Source organism: Odontesthes bonariensis, chromosome 18 (assembly GCF_027942865.1).
Source record: "Odontesthes bonariensis isolate fOdoBon6 chromosome 18, fOdoBon6.hap1, whole genome shotgun sequence".
Classification (NCBI taxonomy): Eukaryota; Metazoa; Chordata; class Actinopteri; order Atheriniformes; family Atherinopsidae; genus Odontesthes; species Odontesthes bonariensis.
The window spans coordinates 31,112,621-31,132,638 of record NC_134523.1 but is presented as its reverse complement, the minus strand read 5'-3'; the positions used below and the strand labels follow the sequence as shown (position 1 = coordinate 31,132,638).

At 43.0% G+C, this 20,018-nt stretch overlaps 1 protein-coding gene across 1 annotated transcript; it reads right to left on the bottom strand.

The window, feature by feature from the left end:
• Positions 1-741: 741 nt before the first annotated feature.
• On the bottom strand, positions 742-4,463 carry LOC142367627 (sclerostin domain-containing protein 1-like). The gene is made up of 2 exons (XM_075449640.1): positions 4,207-4,463; positions 742-3,168 (listed from the first exon to the last, which is right to left on the bottom strand). The coding sequence occupies exons 1-2, from the start codon at positions 4,397-4,399 to the stop codon at positions 2,741-2,743; spliced, it is 621 nt and encodes a 206-aa protein (XP_075305755.1). The 5' UTR covers positions 4,400-4,463; the 3' UTR covers positions 742-2,740.
• Between the last annotated feature and the right edge of the window lie 15,555 nt (positions 4,464-20,018).

Sequence of the window (20,018 nt, the reverse complement as noted above, 5' to 3'; positions counted from 1 at the left end):
TGTAACAGTTGTCAAAGGAAGGGGAGCTAAAACTATTACACCTGGAGTGTATCCATTTGTAACTGCAGAGAAAAAAAGGGTGCATAAATACTATGAAAATATATAAGGAGAAGTACTGTATGAGTGTCTGTATGAATGGGTGAATAAGAAACATGTAAAGCATAAAAATGGACCATATAAGAATGGGACATTCACATTTAGTTGTTCTCTAAGGTTGTAACAGCAGTCCTACTGCCAGATGATAAGTGGGTCTGCTTTGACAACACATTGGCTAACTATGGTTGCAAAACCAAGCCAAAGGCAGTCTTTGAAGCTCTCACACTGTCTGATCTACTGTTTTTAGCCACAATCAGTCTTTGATCTGAGACAGCCGAGGCTCGCTCAGAGTGCACAGAGCTTAAGACACAGACTATTAAAAGTCAATAGTCAAAAACAAACTTCATCAGAGCTACAAGGTAGAGTTTACAGATGAGAATTAGCTCCAGCTGCTCATATTGCTAGATGTGCATTTACACAGTACTGCTTCCAGCTACACATCTACCTTATATAGCATGGGTTGCATATATCATTATCAGTAGGAAATTAATGTTTGTATAACTGTATGTTCCACCACCATATGCATGATGTTGTATGCTTAATATGCAAAAGGAAAATAAAAGCGTTAAGTCCATAGTGTTTGAATAAATGTATTTATTTACACCTCAGTTTCTACTAGCAATGATACAAAAAGACTGCCTAAAAACCTGGAGCCCTGCTAATCAACATTACAAGACTTAATGTTGCTCCGAAGTCCCATCATTCTATCTACAGGATATAAGAGACAAAGACATATCAGCCCTTTCCCACTGGAGGTAACACAAGTTAAACATCCTGTTGTCACTCTGCAGGTGATTCTTTTCACTCCCTATCTTTGCTCACAGTGGTTAGAGGGAAAAAAGATGAATGGCTACATAAGAGAATAAAGTGTCTTAACATGTTGCTGCAGCTGGAACAAGCCGCACTGGCCTGGAGGTGAAGGTATATCCTTCACAGCTAAACAAAGTATGGCAGCTGTTGAAAGCTGAGTTTCATCACTGACTAATGCTTCTGTTGTTTGGGAGTTCCTGTTTACAGCGAGCCTGTCTGGCATGCCTGCAGCATTCTGGCAGGGCCACAGCTTTGTAAAACTACCCTTATTACATTAGATGATGCAGAAAAATACAAAAAGGAGCTTCAACTGTCTAGTGAAAATTATTATTATTTATTCTGAAAACCCCCAGAAGATTTAACTCGCATCCAGATTCACTATTGGCTGTCTAAGCGTCCCTCTTTCTCATATAAATCAAATTTCACATTAAAAACATGTATATGTCATAGAATTATTTTGTTATCAATAAGTCTATTAATAAGGTTTACATAGCAATGCTTAATGGTAAAATGATCTTTGCACTTCATTCCTATACATCCCAAATCCCTGTCCTAACACACTGGGGCATTGTTTGACATTACACTGCAGCTTTATTGTTACTTGAACATTCATTAACATTGCTTATAATATCTGTCTAGTTTGTCGTGAGTTCTTGTGTACAGTGTAAATTTTAACTTGATTCTGATCAAATATGGAAGGATGAATTGAATGATTTTAAGTTTTACCTGGGCTGCGCTTTTTGTTAATGTCATGAAGAAATGTTCATTATTTTTCTGTTCAGCAAGTTGTCCACTTTCAGCATAGTCTATATAGTTATTAAAGCAAAGTCCCAACCATTAAACCCACCAGTGTAGCATCTCACTCAAAGAAATGCTGTCTGTAAGCATGACCCAGCAGGTGAATACAGTATTTGTGTTAATAAAATCCTTTGTTTGATTTTGAGATTTACTATCAAACTATGATGTTCTTCTAGTCTTTCCAAGTTCAAGTCTTTTTATTTATATAGCGCCAAATCAAAACAAATATCTTGTCAAAGGCAATCCAGTTCACTGTGAAACAATCATAGTCCAATCAATTCCAATTCATTAAATTCCAAACAAGTGCAATTCATACAAAAACTTCGATCCAATCCCCCGTCCTGAGCGTGCACAAGGTGACTGTGAGAAGAAAAAACTCCCTTTTAACAGGAAGAAAACTTTGACAGAACTACACTCAGTGTTTTGAATCCTTAGAAAGGCTCATTAGCACAAAATCTACTGTGGTCTATTCTTCTCTACAGTGAAGCATAAGTATGCTCACTACAGTTTAACCCAGTAAGGGGCAGTATGTCTGGGACTAGCGTTAATCTTCTGTGGCTTATAAAGCTGCCTCCTGTATGCATAACGTGGTTAAATGCCCAGCAATTGTACACGAATACACATGGAACTATATCGATCAGATGCTGTCATGATGCAGGAGTTAGAACTAGCCACAAGATGCATGTTATAGAAATAGTTGTGCACAGCTACTTGAGGCCCTCCTGCTTATCTCAGCAGCACTGCGCCTGAACACAAACCAAAATGAAACATTCTCTTAAGCATTCCCTGATTCCAGATCAGTCCTAAGTACACTGACAGGAGACTGATCTGAAAGTGTCACTTTCTGATAGAAAGAAATTTAGCTCTTTTTTTGGGCCACAGACTCATTTAAAACAGTTTTCTGTATCACAGTAACTTAAATCAGGAGACGATTCGGGATGTCATTTGCACATAAAGGATTCATCTGTACACTTTATGATGAAAACAGGTGGTACTGTTTGGAGACGTTCTTTGTAACTGCAGAGTTCTGTGAGTTTTAGTTGTCAGTCTGTCTCCCGGTCGAGAACTCGGGCAGTCCAGCTTTCTCCAGGTTTTTCCTTTGTTTCCCACTCTGGGCAGATGTGTTAGTGTGTCCTGAATCATTCTGCTGTCTGGTGTAGCGCTTGCACTTGCAGGAGGTCACTACAGTTATTTTGTAGGTCCTGGAGCTGCCATCATGGCACTGAAGCCGGATACGCTGGGTCCTGGTCCGGTCGATGACACACCGCCACTCCTGGGCATCACGGCGGCTCCAGTACCTCCCAGAGTAACCACCACCCCCAATCCAGTTGGGCAGCAGGTGGGCTGGCAAACACTCTCCTGCACACACCAGCTCCTTGATGGGGTTGACGCTCGTGCACTGGCCATCAGAGATGTACTTTGTGGACCTCAGCTCCCTGCAGCCCACCTGGTTCTGGTCTGGACCTGACACAAGACAACTCAGTTACATAAAGCTCTCCTAATACTGATGTAAAAAATGTGACAGAATTAAAATCCAATCCAACTTTATTTATATAGCGCTTTAAAACAACACAGATGGCCAAAGTGCTGTACACATATATAAAATACAAGTGAAACATAAAAACCATAAAAATCATAAAAAGGGCATTTCACTAATTTAGCACAGTCAGCAATTTTGCAGAGTATCAGTCAACCAGTGAAATCATTCCAACTCTCAGAGGGTAGGGGTATCCCTTTATAAATAACCTTCATTACCCTTACACAAATAGCTTCTTATCACTGTGGAGTCATCTTGAACAGCTGACCATTGCATTCATATTGTACTGGTAAATCTCAGTACTGATAACCCCAACATGGTGTCAAAATGTTTTAAAAAGATTTCACTCATGAACACATCCAGGAAACAGTTCCCAGTCTGTCAGGACTGATCTGAAACACTACTATTTTGTGTTTCCTGGCGCTTACTCCCGCTGTTAACTTTAAATAAAGGCTATATCTGAATGAGATAAAGATTTATGTTTTTCATTTGACATTTCTAATTTCTTTGATAAAGAACTGGACAGACCATTCTGTAAAAAGACAGATAGAAGACGTAGCTACGAGGCAGCAAGAGCAGGTGGATCTTTCTTGTCTGTCTACTTGTTTGGATGAATATATAAAACCACAGCTTAAGTACAAAAATATTTATCTCAAGTCTGATTCCAAATACGATGTAATAAAGTAGTACCATGACTATAATGTGTGGCTACTCTATTGACTTATTTTTACCCACCATTATCAATCTTTCATGTCTTCCTTTTGTTTTATTTTTTCTGTCTTCCTTTCTTCCTTCCTAACTCTTCTTCCCTAAATAACAGGGTCTACTTCTCTTGTAATCAGTCTGAAAGTTTGGGAAAAAATAGTTGCCTTACACAACTCTACACTGACTAAAATAGTATTCTGTAGTATTCACAGCTGCCAGTAGTCAGATATATAAGCCAATGCGTAACTATTTGGACTCACCCTGATGCACAGTGTCAACCAGTGGTCTCCCTCCGTTCCTGGCCTGATTTGTGTCTTCATCAGCTGGCTGGTCCTGAGTGTCCAGGACCGGCTGCAGACTCACTGACTCTGTGGCGTCATTGTGAACAGCTGAGCTGCTTTCGTGCAGCAGCAGGAGTAAGAGCAGCTGGAGTGCTCTTGTTGGACAGAGCATGATTACACCTGACTGACAGTATCACACCTGATGAGTCACTAACTTGCTGCAGTTGTGCTTTATATATCTTCCACTACAGTGAACTGGGCACACCCACATGCACACAGCCTATAAGACTTAATTTGCTTCCACATTATCTGATAGGTTACACATTGTTACACTAAATGAGTCTATTCAGTTTGAACGATAATGAAAAAAAGTATTATGTCTCTGCTGCACATCTTTACAGAGAGAACTACATAGCAGATATAAGCATTTCACAGAAATTGCCCAAAGTGTGTTGTAATTGTATGTTTTTTGGATGCCTTTGTGTTATTCAGTGTGACCTTGTGCACCAAAAAGCTGCCACAAAGCTGAAGACGACTTGAGAAATGAAACCAGAGAAGAGTGGGTTGTCTCTTCATGTAAAAATCGGTGGTTGGATGCCCTTCCACATGCTGAAAAGTCTGTACACAAAATGCTTAACAGACTCCTTGTGAGGCATGTTTGAACATATTGTTATGAACATAAGTGAGTGGAAGCTAAACACATATAGGTATTTAGAACCTTGCCAAAGTTTAAAGGTGCTTATACAGATTAGAAAAAAAAAACGTTTCCACTGACAAAGCTCCAGTCTTTCTGTCCAATCATCACTGCAATTTGACATTACTGGTGAACACGATCCTGAGCTACTTAAAACTCCTCCGCTTGAGGCAGAGACTCATCCCTGAGCTGGAGGGAGCACTCCACATTTTTCTGGTTGAGAACAATGGCCTTGGATTTAGAAGAGCTGACTTTCATCCCAACGGCTTCACATTCATCTTCAAATCGCTTCCAGGTTTTACACTCTTCTCCGCTACAGTGCCTTGAAATCCTGTATATGAAAATCACAAACAGGATCAGTGACAAGGGGTAACCCTAATGGAATACAACACACATATTATATTCTTTTATGTAGTTTTAATGCTTCTTCCACTCCCTACTGCAATGCTTTTATTTTATGTGAAGCACTTTGAATTGTTTTGAACATGAAATGTGCTATAGAAATAAATTTGACTTTGACTTTTGACACTGCTCTTGCTTTGGTTAGGGATCAAATACACTGCAAAAGTTACTCTGTTACCCAGTACTCCTGCAGAATATAAATATATAAAAGTATGTATATATGTATAAGAGAATACTACAATATACTGTCTTTAGGAATTCTGTGTATGCTGCCATATAATATGTTCCAATGCTGATGGAGCCAGATGCCATACACTGGAGCAGTGGGCAGCCATTCACATGCCCTGCCTTGCTCAAGTGCACCTCAGCTGTGGAAGACACGTGTCACCCCTCCAGTTGTTAGTTTCAACAATTTGTACAATCTTTTGAGTGGTGAGACTGAGAGTTGAACCGTCAACCTTCTGGTTATTGGACAACCAACTCTAACCATTGAGCAACATCAGCCAGCTCTGCTAAGGTGCGGGGCAAGACTTCCCTCAAGCCCCCAGAATTGGCCCCCTTTGTGCAGAAAATGCAGGCCAGATGAAGGAGAACCTCAAAGTGTTGCTTCCACTTCCTGATGATATTCTCAGTTCGGTTCAGCAGTTCTCAACCCAGGTCAAGCACAACCTGGAACAGGCCCGGCTTCCCCTTTCTGGTTTGCCAAATGGTTTTCCAGAACCTTCTTCTTCCTCCCATGGCCAAATTTTAGCTTTGCAACCACCAACGCTGCAGGGATCGATCCAAAATGTACAGTGCAGGATAGATAAGTCCTAATTGACTTAAGAAAAACGTGATTTCACTTTTCCATACATTGTTTTCTTTGTTAAATATTTCTGTTACTTTGATATATTTTTAAATAAGTCCAAGGTATTTGCCTTCACTTTTAATTGGGATGTTATATACATTCACGAGGGGATGGTCATGAATGATTAATAATTTGCATTTCTTTGAATTTAAAATAAGAAGCCTTTGCAAATAATGAGATAATTGAAAAATATTGGAATTTGTGTTGTATTTGTCTGGAAAGTATGGTATCATCTGCAAGCTGACCTTTAACAAATGAATTTCCCATCACATTCAGTATTTTGTATTTTTTGTTTTTATTAATTAAAAACTGCCAATAATTCACTGGGTCCCTTCAAAATGTTTTAAAGTTCCAAAAAGAAGTGAGATCAAATGTTAATATAAAAAAATAAATAAATCAAATATATAACCCCCCCCCCCCCCCCAAAAAAAAAAATATTCCAGTTCTTCAAAAACCTTGAACAAGTCCAGAAAGAAGATAATTCCATCATCATCGATATGTAAACCAGACTGAGTGTCAAACCATCTCTTAACTTGTCAGCAAAAATATGTGTAAAAAATTGTATAATCAGGGTTCAATAAAGTAATTGGGCATAGATTGTCAATCTAATTATCAATCGTCTCACTAATCTTTTCCAGGTTTAGGAATGAGGGCAATGAGTCCCTGTTTCATTGTTGGTGTTTGTGTCGTATTCCTTATTGTATAATAAATAGCATCAAATAGCAATTCCTTTTAGTTAACCCATCTTAAACTTGAGCTTTCCCTGTCATCGCAGTACCTCTGGGCATATTGTGTCTTTCACAACTTCTTGAGATTTTCTGTGAAAACATTGATTTTTCGTGGTTATTATGGGAAGAAGGGCTGTGCATGTGGTATGGCATGGAACGCCCGTGCCATATCTTTGGCTCCACATTTCAACTGTCTCATCATCGGATGGGATAGGGGGCCATCTAGATAGATTTCGACACCTAACCCTGGTGATCATCCCCAAGCCTAAGCCCAAAGTCTAAGAAATCATCAAAGTGCATCATTGGAGATTTCATTCAATGCATGCGTTGGACTGCAGCTAAAATGCATCAGAACACATGCAAGTTAAGGAGTTGACAACAACTGATGAAGTCGCGGTGAGTAAAGCCTGATTCTTACTCGGCGCAACCTCGCTTTGACCCATTCTTACTAGCTGGTCGCAAATGGCGCAAACGGTCACGTGACCCAAAATTCCGCCACGCCCCCCCGTCGCAAGCTAAAAAATCCTCGCGCGTCGCAAGGTCGTGCACACAACTTTTTTTCTGACTTCGCGCGAGCTCAACCGGAAACAGCTGACCAAGAGAAAGGAAACATGAACACTGTATTTTTGTAATTTTTGATTTTTTTTGTATTTATTGTTGCTCTTATTTGAAACACTGTGCCCTTCCATTTAGCAATAAAGCCCTTGTGTAACTTCAAAATGTGTTTGGCGATCTTTTGTAGGTCTTGTGTAGGGCGAAACATAAACAGCGATAAAGACATAAGCAAAGGCGAAAATAAGCCAACATGAATCATGTGAGACACTTATTACATGAGCTCACTGTTGCCTATGTGATAACACAATGATTGTTTTCTATCTAATGAACTCTGGAGGAAGGTGCTAACATCTGGAATGCCATCCTTTCACATGGTAACCACCTGTTTTTGCCACAGCCGCTTAGCTCTGAGAGACATATACTGTTCTACACCCAGAGTAAATTCATTCCGCATCCGCATCAGATGTGCCAGCCTCTGCTGACGTGACACCACAGGTGGCATTGTGTATGCTTTCTTCGTATGCTTTTCTTCGTCCGGTTCTTCAGCTTGTTTCCTCAACAGTGACGCCCGCTGGTCTAGAGAGAACTGCAAATGTGACGCATACTCGGTGCAAACTGCGCTTATGAGCTGAAGGAACTGTGAAGGGGCTGGCGCTTTCGATGACGTCATTAATGGTTCTCGAGCCAGAACAGTTGCGCCGAGTAAGAATCAGGCTTAAGAGGCCCGGTGACTTTACAACTGCCATTCATTCTCACTAGCACACCTCTCCACCGGGTATCTGCAGAACCATGCATCCTGGAGCCCTACAAAGGGGCTTCGTCCAATACGATTCAAGGTTGCTGAGCACGCCTGTCGTGGTCCTGTGTCTCTGCAACCCACTGTTCCAGGGATACAAGCGTTTGAATATTTATTTTGGCTATTACCGTTCATGGAAGTGTGTTAACACACTAGGTAGTGATCTTCACCTCAACCCTAAACAATATGTGGTGTGAGTAGTGGTAAGTTACTGCTCCCTCCCACACTATCAAAGAAAATGTGTGCTTTAATCAACTAACCAACCTCGAAGCATGATTGCTGAGGCCAATTTTCTGTGCACCACCAGAGGTGATGTAGCCCTGTTTCAGTATCGCCAAAGGCGACAGAATTTAATTTTTTCTCTATCCAATTGGAATTGGATCTATGCAAGGGGTTAAGTAAAAAAAACTTTTAGAAGTTTTTAAATAAATGAAAAAAGTTAAATTAAATTAATTTTTTAAAATTCAAAAAAATATAATAGAGCTACAAATTTTTATTAAATATTTCTGTTAAAAAGTTTGGGTTACACATATTTATATGGAGTATAACTGGATCTGTATAAAAACAAATGTTGTGTTTGTTTAATAATTGGTTAAAAAACACTTTCTAAAAACTAAATTCTGAAACAAACAATGAACCAAGACCTAACACACTGTATATTATCTAATGATTAAATGAATAAAGCAATATTTTGTTATGGCTCTATCAGTAACTTCAAAGGAAAACATTTTCAACAGTCAAACAGCAAAAAATGTAATTGTTTTTAAAAACAAAATATGTTTCTTAATATCAAGATAAATGCATAAATAAAAGTGCATGCATTATAAACTGAAAATGCATTATTGTGCTGCTCTATGATCCTACCGATCACTGCTTTCAAATAGTAAAATAAGAAAATAAAATAAAATCAGTTGTATTCTTTCTCATGGCTCTTATCTGCAATTTCCCCTGAGTCCATTCAACTGAAAAATAAATATAAATAAATAAAATACAATAAAATAAAATACAAAATCTATGGCACACAGACAAAATAATATTTCCTTCAAAGAAAAATCACGTCTTGTAGAAACAAATGTAAGAATTTAACTGAATTAAAAACTGAAAATATGTTACTGCTCTGTGATGCTCACTACATATTCTTGTCTTTGTCTGTGTGTTTCTGAGACGTTTGATAGTGCCTTCTTAGATTATAGTCTTTTATTACAGCCAAACTTTCTCCACACAGAAGACACACAGGTTTGCCTTTTACCACCGTGAACATGTACTCTGCCTCCCACCTGGCTTGAAACCCCCTGTTCTCAGCGTCCACCTTACGTTTAGCCATCTTTGAGGAGGGGGGTAGCTGAAAGTTGATCTCTGCTCTGACTGCTGATGAATAATGAAGCTGCTTGTGCGCGCTGCAGTGACTTCGCGGGCTACCGTTGCATTGTGGGGAATGTAGTGTTGGTGCGTGCAAAACACCAGTGGGCGGCTGTGGCCTGCGGGCCGGTTCTAATAGTAATTAAATATCATTCAGGGGGCCATAGATAATTAATTTGCGGGCCGGATCTGGCCCGCGGGCCTTGACTTTGACATATGTCCTCTAAAACAACTAATTTAAAGAAACAGGTTTCGGGGATAGAGTGAAGAGCGAAGGGTATAAACGTAGCTGTACTTTTTGGGGATGAGTTTCTAGTCTTATTCTATTAATCTAATCAGAAGAGTTTGATAAAAACTCTGAATTCTCAGAGTTTTTATCCCAGTTAGTGCTGAGTACAGATAAAGTCATTGTAGTGGGTGACTTTAATATTCATGTAGATGTTGAAAATGACAGCCTGAATATGAACTTTAATTCTATATTGGACTCTATTGGATTTTCTCAGAGTGTACACAGACCGACTCACTGCCTTAATCACACCCTTGATCTTGTGCTGACTTATGGCATTGAGAGTGAACAGTTAACAGTGTTCCCTCATAACCCTGTCTTATCTGACCATTTTTTGATAACCTTTGAGTTTACATTACTTGACTATACAGTTTCTGAGAAGAAATTTACATATAGAAGGTGTCTATCAGAGGAGGCTGTAACCAGATTTAAAGAATTAATTCCATCATCCTTTTCTTCACTGCCATGTGCAGATATGACAGAGGACGACTACCTAAACTTTACTCCAGCAACACTTGACTCTCTTGTTGACAGCACTATAGTTTCAATGCGTACAGCACTGGACAATGTTGCCCCTCTGAAAAGGAAGGTAATCAGTCAGAAGAGGTTGGCTCCTTGGTATAATTCACAGCTGCGTGCTTTAAAGCAGACTGCAAGAAAGCTGGAGAGACAGTGGCGTTCCTCTAATTTAGAAGAGTCTCAATTAGTCTGGAAAGATAGTTTAATAACGTATAAGAAAGCCCTTCGTAAAGCTAGAACTGCTTATTATTCATCATTGATAGAAGAGAATAAGAACAATCCCAGGTTTCTCTTCAGCACTGTAGCCAGTCTGACAAAGAGTCCGAGCTCTGCTGAGCCAGGTATTCCTTTAACTCTCAGCAGTGATGATTTCATGAGTTTCTTTATCAATAAAATTGTTTCTATTAGAGAGAAGATTGATGGAGTCCTTCCCACTATTATCAGTGATGTATCATCAAGTACAGCAGCTTTAGAAGTATCTTTAGAACCTGATTTGTATTTAGACGGCTTCTGTCCAGTTGATCTCTCTGATCTAACAGCAGCAATAGTCTCTTCTAAACCATCAACTTGTGTTTTAGACCCAATCCCAACCAGACTGTTCAAGGAGGTTTTCCCCTTAATCAGTACTTCCATATTGGATTTGATCAATCTGTCTTTGTTAACAGGATATGTACCTCAGCCTTTTAAGATTGCTGTAATTAAACCTTTACCTAAAAACCTACTCTTGATTCAGAAGTGTTGGCTCATTATAGACCTATATCCAATCTCCCTTTTATGTCTAAAGTTCTTGAAAAAATAGTTGCAGCTCAGCTTTGTGATCATTTCCACAGAAATAATCTGTTTGAAGAGTTTCAGTCAGGATTCAGAGTGCATCATAGCACAGAAACTGCACTGCTGAAAGTTACCAATGATCTCCTCTTAGCCTCTGATAGCAGACTTGTGTCTGTGCTTGTCCTGTTGGATCTCAGTGCAGCATTTGATACGGTCGATCACAGTATGTTATTACAGAGAGTTGAACATGTTATTGGGATTAAAGGAACTGCATTAGGCTGGTTTAAGTCATATTTATCTGATAGATTTCAGTTTGTTCTTGTAAATGAAGAATCTTCCTCACACACCAGAGTAAGTCATGGAGTTCCTCAGGGTTCTGTGCTTGGACCGATTCTTTTCACTTTATACATGCTTCCATTAGGTAACATTATTAGACAGCATGGCATAAATTTCCATTGCTATGCTGATGATACTCAGCTGTACTTATCTATGAAACCAGATGAACCCAATAGGTTGGTCAGACTACAAGCATGTCTTAAAGACATAAAGACCTGGATGACTCAGAACTGTCTGCTTCTAAATTCAGACAAAACTGAAGTCGTTATCTTTGGACCTGAGCGCTTCAGGGAGAAATTGTCTAGCTATATAGTGTCAGGGAGTAGGATTTATGGCTGGGTTTTTAGTTTTCCTTCCTCCAGAGGGCATATTTGGACGGGCTGCTTAGGCTGGTCATCTGCTGCAGGTGCTCTGCTTCCACACCTGCAGATCGTCAGCCTCATCACCGGAGAATATATAAGGAGCCGGATGCCAGCTACACGCCGCCGGATTGTTACTCTAACACGGTAACTCTCAAGCCCTCCTGTGACTTTTTGATCACCGTAATGCTAATAACTTGTGAATGCTTTTCCCAGGAAGTTCTGCCCGTGACCTTTTCGAGCCAGAAGTTATCCCCCCGAGAAAGGACCTTTTGGAAAACACAGCTGGAACCGCTCCTATTGCACATACCTGCCTGCCCTGAAGCAGCCGTCCTCTACTATTCACTACCACCTGGAAGGAACCTACAAGCCCACTCCCTAACAGCCATCCCTGAATCCCGTCCACCTCTCCCTGGCGGCGGAAACTCGCCCCGAAGTAAGTCGGCTGACTGTTACGTTAAACTTCCTCCTCACACCTGCTTTCCTAACCCTGTGTCCTGTGTTACAGAGGATCAAGCCCAGATCCGCCTCACCGTTCCGGACAAGCCCTTTACGCTTCCAATAAACTTACTTTACCGAATCCTGTATCTTCTGAGTGCTTTCTCTGTATGTGGGTCAGAAGTCTGAACAAAACCATGACAGAACAATCCGGCCAACAAACTGACCCCACAGAGATTCTCAGAAGACACATTACTGAACTAACCACTCAAACTCAGTCTCACAAAGCAGTTCTTCGTTCCCTCTCTGACCAGCAGGCAGCGAATTCCCTGGCAAAAGAACAGCTAATGGCTATGGTACAGCAATTGCTATCCAGAGACCGAACCGACGACGTTCCACCACAAGAGGGTGCCACACTTCGATTTCCCTCTCCTCCACAGGATCCTATCATTCGGGCTGCACCTGTTCCAGCCCCAGAGAAATATGCAGGTGATGGGGGTACTTGCAGGGGCTTTCTCCTTCAGTGCAGTTTAGTTTTTAATAGTTCTCCTAACTCCTTTTCTCAAGATGACAATAAGATAGCTTATGTTATAAGTTTACCGGCAGAGCATTAAGGTGGGCCGAGGCCCGTTTTCAAGATTACCCAAGGTTTGGTGTCTCTTTCCAAGTATTCGTAGATGAATTCAGGATGATTTTTTGCCAAGACTCTGATTCCACCTCCTTATCCCGAGGTTTGTGGAGGCTCAAGCAGGGACAGAGATCAGTTGCAGACTTTTCTATTGAGTTCCGCACGCATGCGGCAGCTCTAGGATGGGATTCGGGTGCCTTAAAGAGTGCCTTTTTTCAGGCACTTAATAGTTCTGTGAGAGATGAACTAGTTTTAGTGGATGAACCCAAGACTCTGGATGAACTCATAACTCTGGCAATTCGTATTGATGGCCGTCTGAGGGGGAGAACCAGAGAAAGTTTTTCCTATAAACCATTTTTGACTTCCTCTTCTCTCACAAGCAGACCACCTGTTTCACGCTAACCCAGAACCTGAGCCCATGCAGATTGGACGAACCCACTTAACACCTGAGGAAAGACAGAAGAGAATGGATTCACGTCTGTGCCTTTACTGCGGAGACCCTGGACACTTCATTTCTGCATGTCCCCTTAGAACAAGGGAGAAGGTCCCCGGAAGGGTCCGCCAGTAGACTCGGGGAGACTGACGGACCAGATTCCCTCCAAGAACAATCCCCGACTTCTCCTTCCAGTCACCCTTTGCTTTGGTAATGACTCTATAAGACTCAGTGCCCTTGTTGATTCTGGTTGTGAGCGTTCTTTAATTGCTCAGTCCCTAGTGGAACAATGTAACCTGAACATTTTGCCATTAAACAGATCTGTTCATGTCACTGCTTTGGATGGTAAGCCTCTCCCTAGTATCACTCATCAAACCAAACCTTTAAGACTCATAGTCTCAGGAAACCATCATGAAGAAATATCCTTTTTTGTTTTTTCCTCATCTCAACCGATTTTGGTTCTAGGTTTTGACTGGCTCAGGGTCCACAATCCTCACATCAACTGGATGAGTGGGGAGATTGAAACCTGGTCTTCGGTCTGCCTCTCCTCCTGCCTCAGTGCAGCTGTTCCTGCCCATTCTAGTCCTGAGAATGAGCTCTTCATCAACTCCCAAGACCTCAGCAACATCCCCGAGGAGTACATGGACCTTAAAGCTGCAGTCTGCAACTCTTTTTCAAGCATAATTCCTGGAACTGTCCGGGGATTCTGAAAGTAGTACATTAAATACCCCAATACAAAAAAATGAGTTATCTAGGTCCCCTATATGTCCCACTAGGTCCCTCCAAAGCCAGCAGGTTTGTTTACAAAATTGCAGACCGGACCGGTAAAAGGTAACCAATCAGGTTACGAGCTGGGCTCTGCTGCCTGTCAATCACCGATTGTGCACGCGCGATACAAGGTAGGCTAGTCCCCACGCTTATTTATCTAGACTATTGAACTTCATTACGGGCTAGTCTACTTACTGTGTCTTCCATGATCGCAAATGACAGGTGAGTTGATGAATGAGGAGTCGTGTACGCGCATCTGGAGTTCTCATGTGTTTTGATGGGGCGGGACAGGAAGTTGAATAACTTTTTATTTTTTGGTTAAAAAATAAGCATTTCTTGCATTTTGCGACTACGGAGGTCACCGTTTTCAACTTCAAGCGTTCTGATAGATCATGTAAACTCTTAAAATGCCAAAAATTAGGACTTTACGAATGACAACAACAAATCCTGCAGACTGCAGCTTTAAACAGGTTTTTAACAAGAGTAAGGCTTCTTCACTGCCACCTCATCGTCCGTACGATTGTGCCATTAACCTCCTTCCCGGAGCTCCACTACCCACCAGTAGACTTTATAACATCTCAAACCGAGAACGGGAGTCAATGGAGAGTTATATTAATGAGTCACTAGCTGCAGGTATAATCCGCCCGTCTTCTTCCCCCTTGGGTGGAGGGTTTTTCTTTGTTTCCAAGATGGCTGCTTCCCTTCGACCCTGCATCGATTACCGTGGACTCAATCAGATCACTATCAAGAACCGGTACCCATTACCACTCCTTTCCGCTGCCTTCGAACCCTTGCATGAAGCCCAGATTTTCATTAAGTTGGACCTCCACAACGCTTACCAACTCATGCGCATTCGCCAAGGAGACGAATGGAAGACAGCCTTCAAGACTCCACTCGGACACTTCGAGTATCTGGTAATGCCTTTTGGCCTGTGTAACGCTCCCTCTGTTTTTCAGGCCCTTATTAATGATGTTCTGCGAGATTATTTGAATACTTTTGTTTTTGTCTACTTAGATGACATTCTGATCTTTTCCAAGACCCTCTCCGAACATAAGCAGCATGTTTGCCTCGTTCTCCAGCGCCTCCTCCAGAACCGCCTCTACGTCAAGGTGGAGAAGTGTAAGTTTCATAAAGCATCTGTTTCCTTTTTGGGATACATTTTCGAGGGCGGGCAGGTTTGTGCAGACCCAGCTAAGATCAAGGCAGTTACGGAGTGGACGACCCCAGAGACCCGCAGACAACTCCAACGCTTTCTTGGTTTTGCCAATTTTTATCGCAGATTTATCCGAGATTACAGTCGAATCGCTGCACCCCTCACAGCTCTCACTTCTACTAAGATTCCTTTTACCTGGACCTCGCAGGCCGAGGAGGCTTTTCTCAGGCTCAAGACATTGTTTTCCCAAGCCCCTGTTCTGGTGCAGCCCGACCCCAAGCGGCAGTTTATTTTAGAGGTTGATGCATCTGACTTGGGGGTCGGTGCTGTACTTTCCCAGCGAGTGGGATCAGACAATAAGACTCATCCCTGTGCCTTTTTTTCTAGAAGATTATCACCCCCTGAACGGAACTATGATGTTGGAGACAGAGAACTACTGGCTATCAAGCTTGCCCTGGAGGAGTGGAGGCATTGGCTGGAGGGTGCAGAATATCCGGTGCTGGTTTGGACAGATCACAAAAACCTTTCGTATCTTCAGTCTGCTAAACGTCTCAACCCTAGACAGTCTCGCTGGTCCCTATTCTTCTCTAGATTCAATCTATCCATTTCCTACCGTCCTGGGTCCAAGAATGTCAAACCAGATGCCCTGTCCCGCCAGTTCTCTTCCGATGACACTCCACCAGAACCCACAACCATCTTGCCGTCCAGCTGCATCGTTGCCTCTGTTACCTGGGAGATTGACGAAATATTTAATCAAGCTTTAACACAAGAACCCGATCCCAGACCCCAGCCTCAGACCACCAGCTATGTCCCGTCGACTGTCCGTTCTCAAGTCATCCACTGGTTCCATACTTCCAAGTTTTCCTGTCATCCCGGTTCCAGTCAAACCACCGCTCTCATTACCCGCAAGTTTTGGTGGCCCAGTATCCATAAAGATGTCAGAGAATATGTTCAAGCCTGCCCCACCTGCGCATGTAACAAGTCCAATAATCGACCTTTCTCAGGGCTTCTCCACCCCCTGGAGATTCCAAAACGCCCTTGGTCCCACATAGCCATTGATTTCGTCACTGGACTCCCCACTTCGCAAGGTATGACCACCATATTCACAATCATTGACCGTTTTTCCAAGTCTTGCCATTTGATTTCCCTCAGGAAACTTCCTTCAGCCTTCCAGACCGCCCGCCTACTGAGTAAACATGTCTTCCGACTCCATGGAATCCCCGTCAACATCCTCTTCGACCGTGGTCCACAATTCATCTCCCAAGTGTGGAAACAGTTCTGCTCAGCTCTCGGGGCTAAGGTCAGTCTGTCTTCTGGTTACCACCCACAATCAAACGGAACGCATGAACCAAGAACTTGAAGCCACTTTACGCTGTGTAACCTCCTCTAGCCCGTCCGACTGGAACCAGTATTTACCCTGGGTTGAATATGCCCATAACTCCCATATGTCCTAAGCTACTGGTTTGTCCCCTTTCAAAATCTCCCTAGGTTATCAACCACCCATCTTTCCATCTGATGAGAGAGCTATCTCTGCAACCTCAGTCCACCATCACATCCGCCGCTGTCAGAGGATCTGGACCGACACCATTACTGCCCTTCACCGCACTGCCGCTCAGAACAAAAGATTTGCAGACAGAAGACGCATTCCTACACCACAGTACTCACCCGGTCAGAAGGTTTGGCTTTCCTCCCGTGACATTCCCTTAAAATCTGTCTCCAAGAAACTTGCACCCCGCTATATTGGTCCATATGAAGTTGAGTCCATCATTAGTCCCACAGCAGTCCGTCTTCACCTACCTTCTAATCTCAGGATACATCCCACGTTTCATGTCTCCCAGATTAAGCCTGTTCAGACCAGTGCTTTATGCCCTCCTCCCGAGCCCCCTCCTCCCACCCGAGACATTGACGGGCACCCCGCCTACACTGTCCGTAGGATTGTGGCCTCCCGCCCACGGGGTCGGGGTCACCAGTATCTCGTTGACTGGGAGGGCTACGGCCCCGAGGAGTGGTCCTGGGTGCCCCGCTCTTTTATTTTGGACTCGACTAATTTCTGATTTTGAATCTGCCAGACCATCCACCTCTTCCTGGCCGCCAGGTGGCGACTGTGGAGGGGGAGGTGGTGTCAGGGAGTAGGATTTATGGCTGGGTTTTTAGTTTTCCTTCCTCCAGAGGGCATATTTGTACGGGCTGCTTAGGCTGGTCATCTGCTGCAGGTGCTCTGCTTCCACACCTGCAGATCGTCAGCCTCATCACCGGAGAATATATAAGGAGCCGGATGCCAGCTACACGCCGCTGGATTGTTACTCTAACACGGTAACTCTCAAGCACTCCTGTGACTTTTTGATCACCGTAATGCTAATAACTTGTGAATGCTTTTCCCAGGAAGTTCTGCCCGTGACCTTTTCGAGCCAGAAGTTATCCCCCCGAGAAAGGACCTTTTGGAAAACAGCTGGAACCGCTCCTATTGCACATACCTGCCTGCCCTGAAGCAGCCGTCCTCTACTATTCACTACCACCTGGAAGGAACCTACAAGCCCACTCCCTAACAGCCATCCCTGAATCCCGTCCACCTCTCCCTGGCGGAGGAAACTCGCCCCGAAGTAAGTCGGCTGACTGCTACGTTAAACTTCCTCCTCACACCTGCTTTCCTAACCCTGTGTCCTGTGTTACAGAGGATCAAGCCCAGATCCGCCTCACCGTTCCGGACAAGCCCTTTACTCTTCCAATAAACTTACTTTACCGAATCCTGTATCTTCTGAGTGCTTTCTCTGTATGTGGGTCAGAAGTCTGAACAAAACCATGACATATAGTTACTCTAGATGGTATTTCCTTGGCTTCTAGTTCTACAGTGAGGAACCTTGGAGTTATTTTTGACCAGAATTTATCATTTGACTCGCATATAAAACAGGTTTCTAGGACTGCCTTCTTTCATCTTCGTAATATTGTTAAAATCAGGAACATCTTGTCTCAGAGTGATGCAGAAAAACTGCTCCATGCATCTGTTACTTCAGGATTGGACTGCTGTAATTCTTTATTATTGGGCTTTCCCACATATTCTCTGAAAAGCCTCCAGCTGATCCAAAATGCTGCAGCCAGAGTTCTGATGAGAACTAACAGGAGAGATCATATTTCTCCAGTTTTAGCTTCTCTTCATTGGCTCCCTGTTAAATTCAGAATAGAATTTAAGATTCTTCTCCTTACATATAAAGCTCTTAATGACCGAGCTCAATCATATCTTAAAGATCTCATTGTAAGATATTTTCCTAACAGAGCACTTCGTTCCCAAACTGCAGGTTTACTTGAGGTTCCCAGAGTTTCTAAAAGTAGAATGGGAGGCTTCAGTTATCAGGCCCCTCTCTGTGGAACCAGCTGCCAGTTTGGGAGGCAGAGCAGTTATCAGGCCCCTCTCTGTGGAACCAGCTGCCAGTAAATGTACGGGAAGCAGACACCCTTTCCACTTTTAAGACCAGGCTTAAAACTTTCCTTTCTGATAAAGCTTATAGTTAGGGATGGCTCAGGTGATCCTGAAACATCCCATAGTTAAGCTGCTATAGGCCCAGCCTGCTGGGGGGCCTCATCTGTCACACCTTTCCTCACTTTACTCTCTTTATGTATATGTGACATTATTGTGGTCATTAACTCGTGTTTCCCTGTTCCAACAGATGTCCTTTGAATGGTGTTACAGTGCCCCCCCCCCCCTTTCTGTCTTCTCAAACCCCAGCTGGTCGAGGTGGATGGCCACCCTTCCTGAGTCTGGTTCTGCCAGAGGTTTCTTCCTGTTCAAAGGGAGTCGTTTCTCTCCAGTCAACTCAGGCACGCTCACGACGGGAGATTGGAACGAAAAAAAAAAAAAGTTTCAGTGCAATCTGTTGGTTTCCTTAGCTAGGAAATTGTTTTTGAATTAGCTCTATATGAACGAATTGGATTATTTTATGAATGAATTATGATTACAATGAATTGAATTCCAATTGGAGTTTGCATGTTCTCCCCGTGTATGCGTGGGTTCTCTCCGGGTACTCCGGCTTCCTCCCACTGTCCAAAAAATCATGCATGTTAGGTTGATTGGCATCTCTAAATTGTCCTTAGGAGTGAGTGTGAGCGTGCATGGTTGTTTGTCTCGTATGTCTCTATGTGGCCCTGCGATGGACTGGCGGCCTGTCCAGGGTGTACCCTGCCTCTCGCCCATTGACTGCTGGGATAGGCTCCAGCCCACCCGCGACCCGATCGACGGATTCAGCGGTATAGATAATGGATGGATGGATGGATGAATTCCAATTGGCTTGAATTGGACTTTATTATCTAAGTGCCTTGAGATGACATTTGTTGTATTTGGCGCTATATAAATAAAAATGAATTGAATTGAATTTGTCCAGAGACTGCTTTATGGACCACAAGACCTAGTGTGGAGACCGCTGGCACATCTGATCCTGAAAGACACTGGACATCTGGGATTACAGGAGTCTGTGTTTTTATTGGATTTTAAGACTGTGAATTTTTCCTTTCTGCCTGTTTTTTATCGTGGAGTTTTTAGCATTTGGCAGTGGTTGTGGAAGCCAAGGGTGCAACACCAGTCACTGTTCTGGCTGCTACAGGAGCCACTGGGGCACGGAGCCCTGCTGAGCACCCCTTCCTGGATAGGTGCAGCAGCTGCAGACGCCTTCAGAGCAGCCGGGAACTCCACTTTAGGGTCCCTGCTGGAGCACACGGGGCCTGATCTGC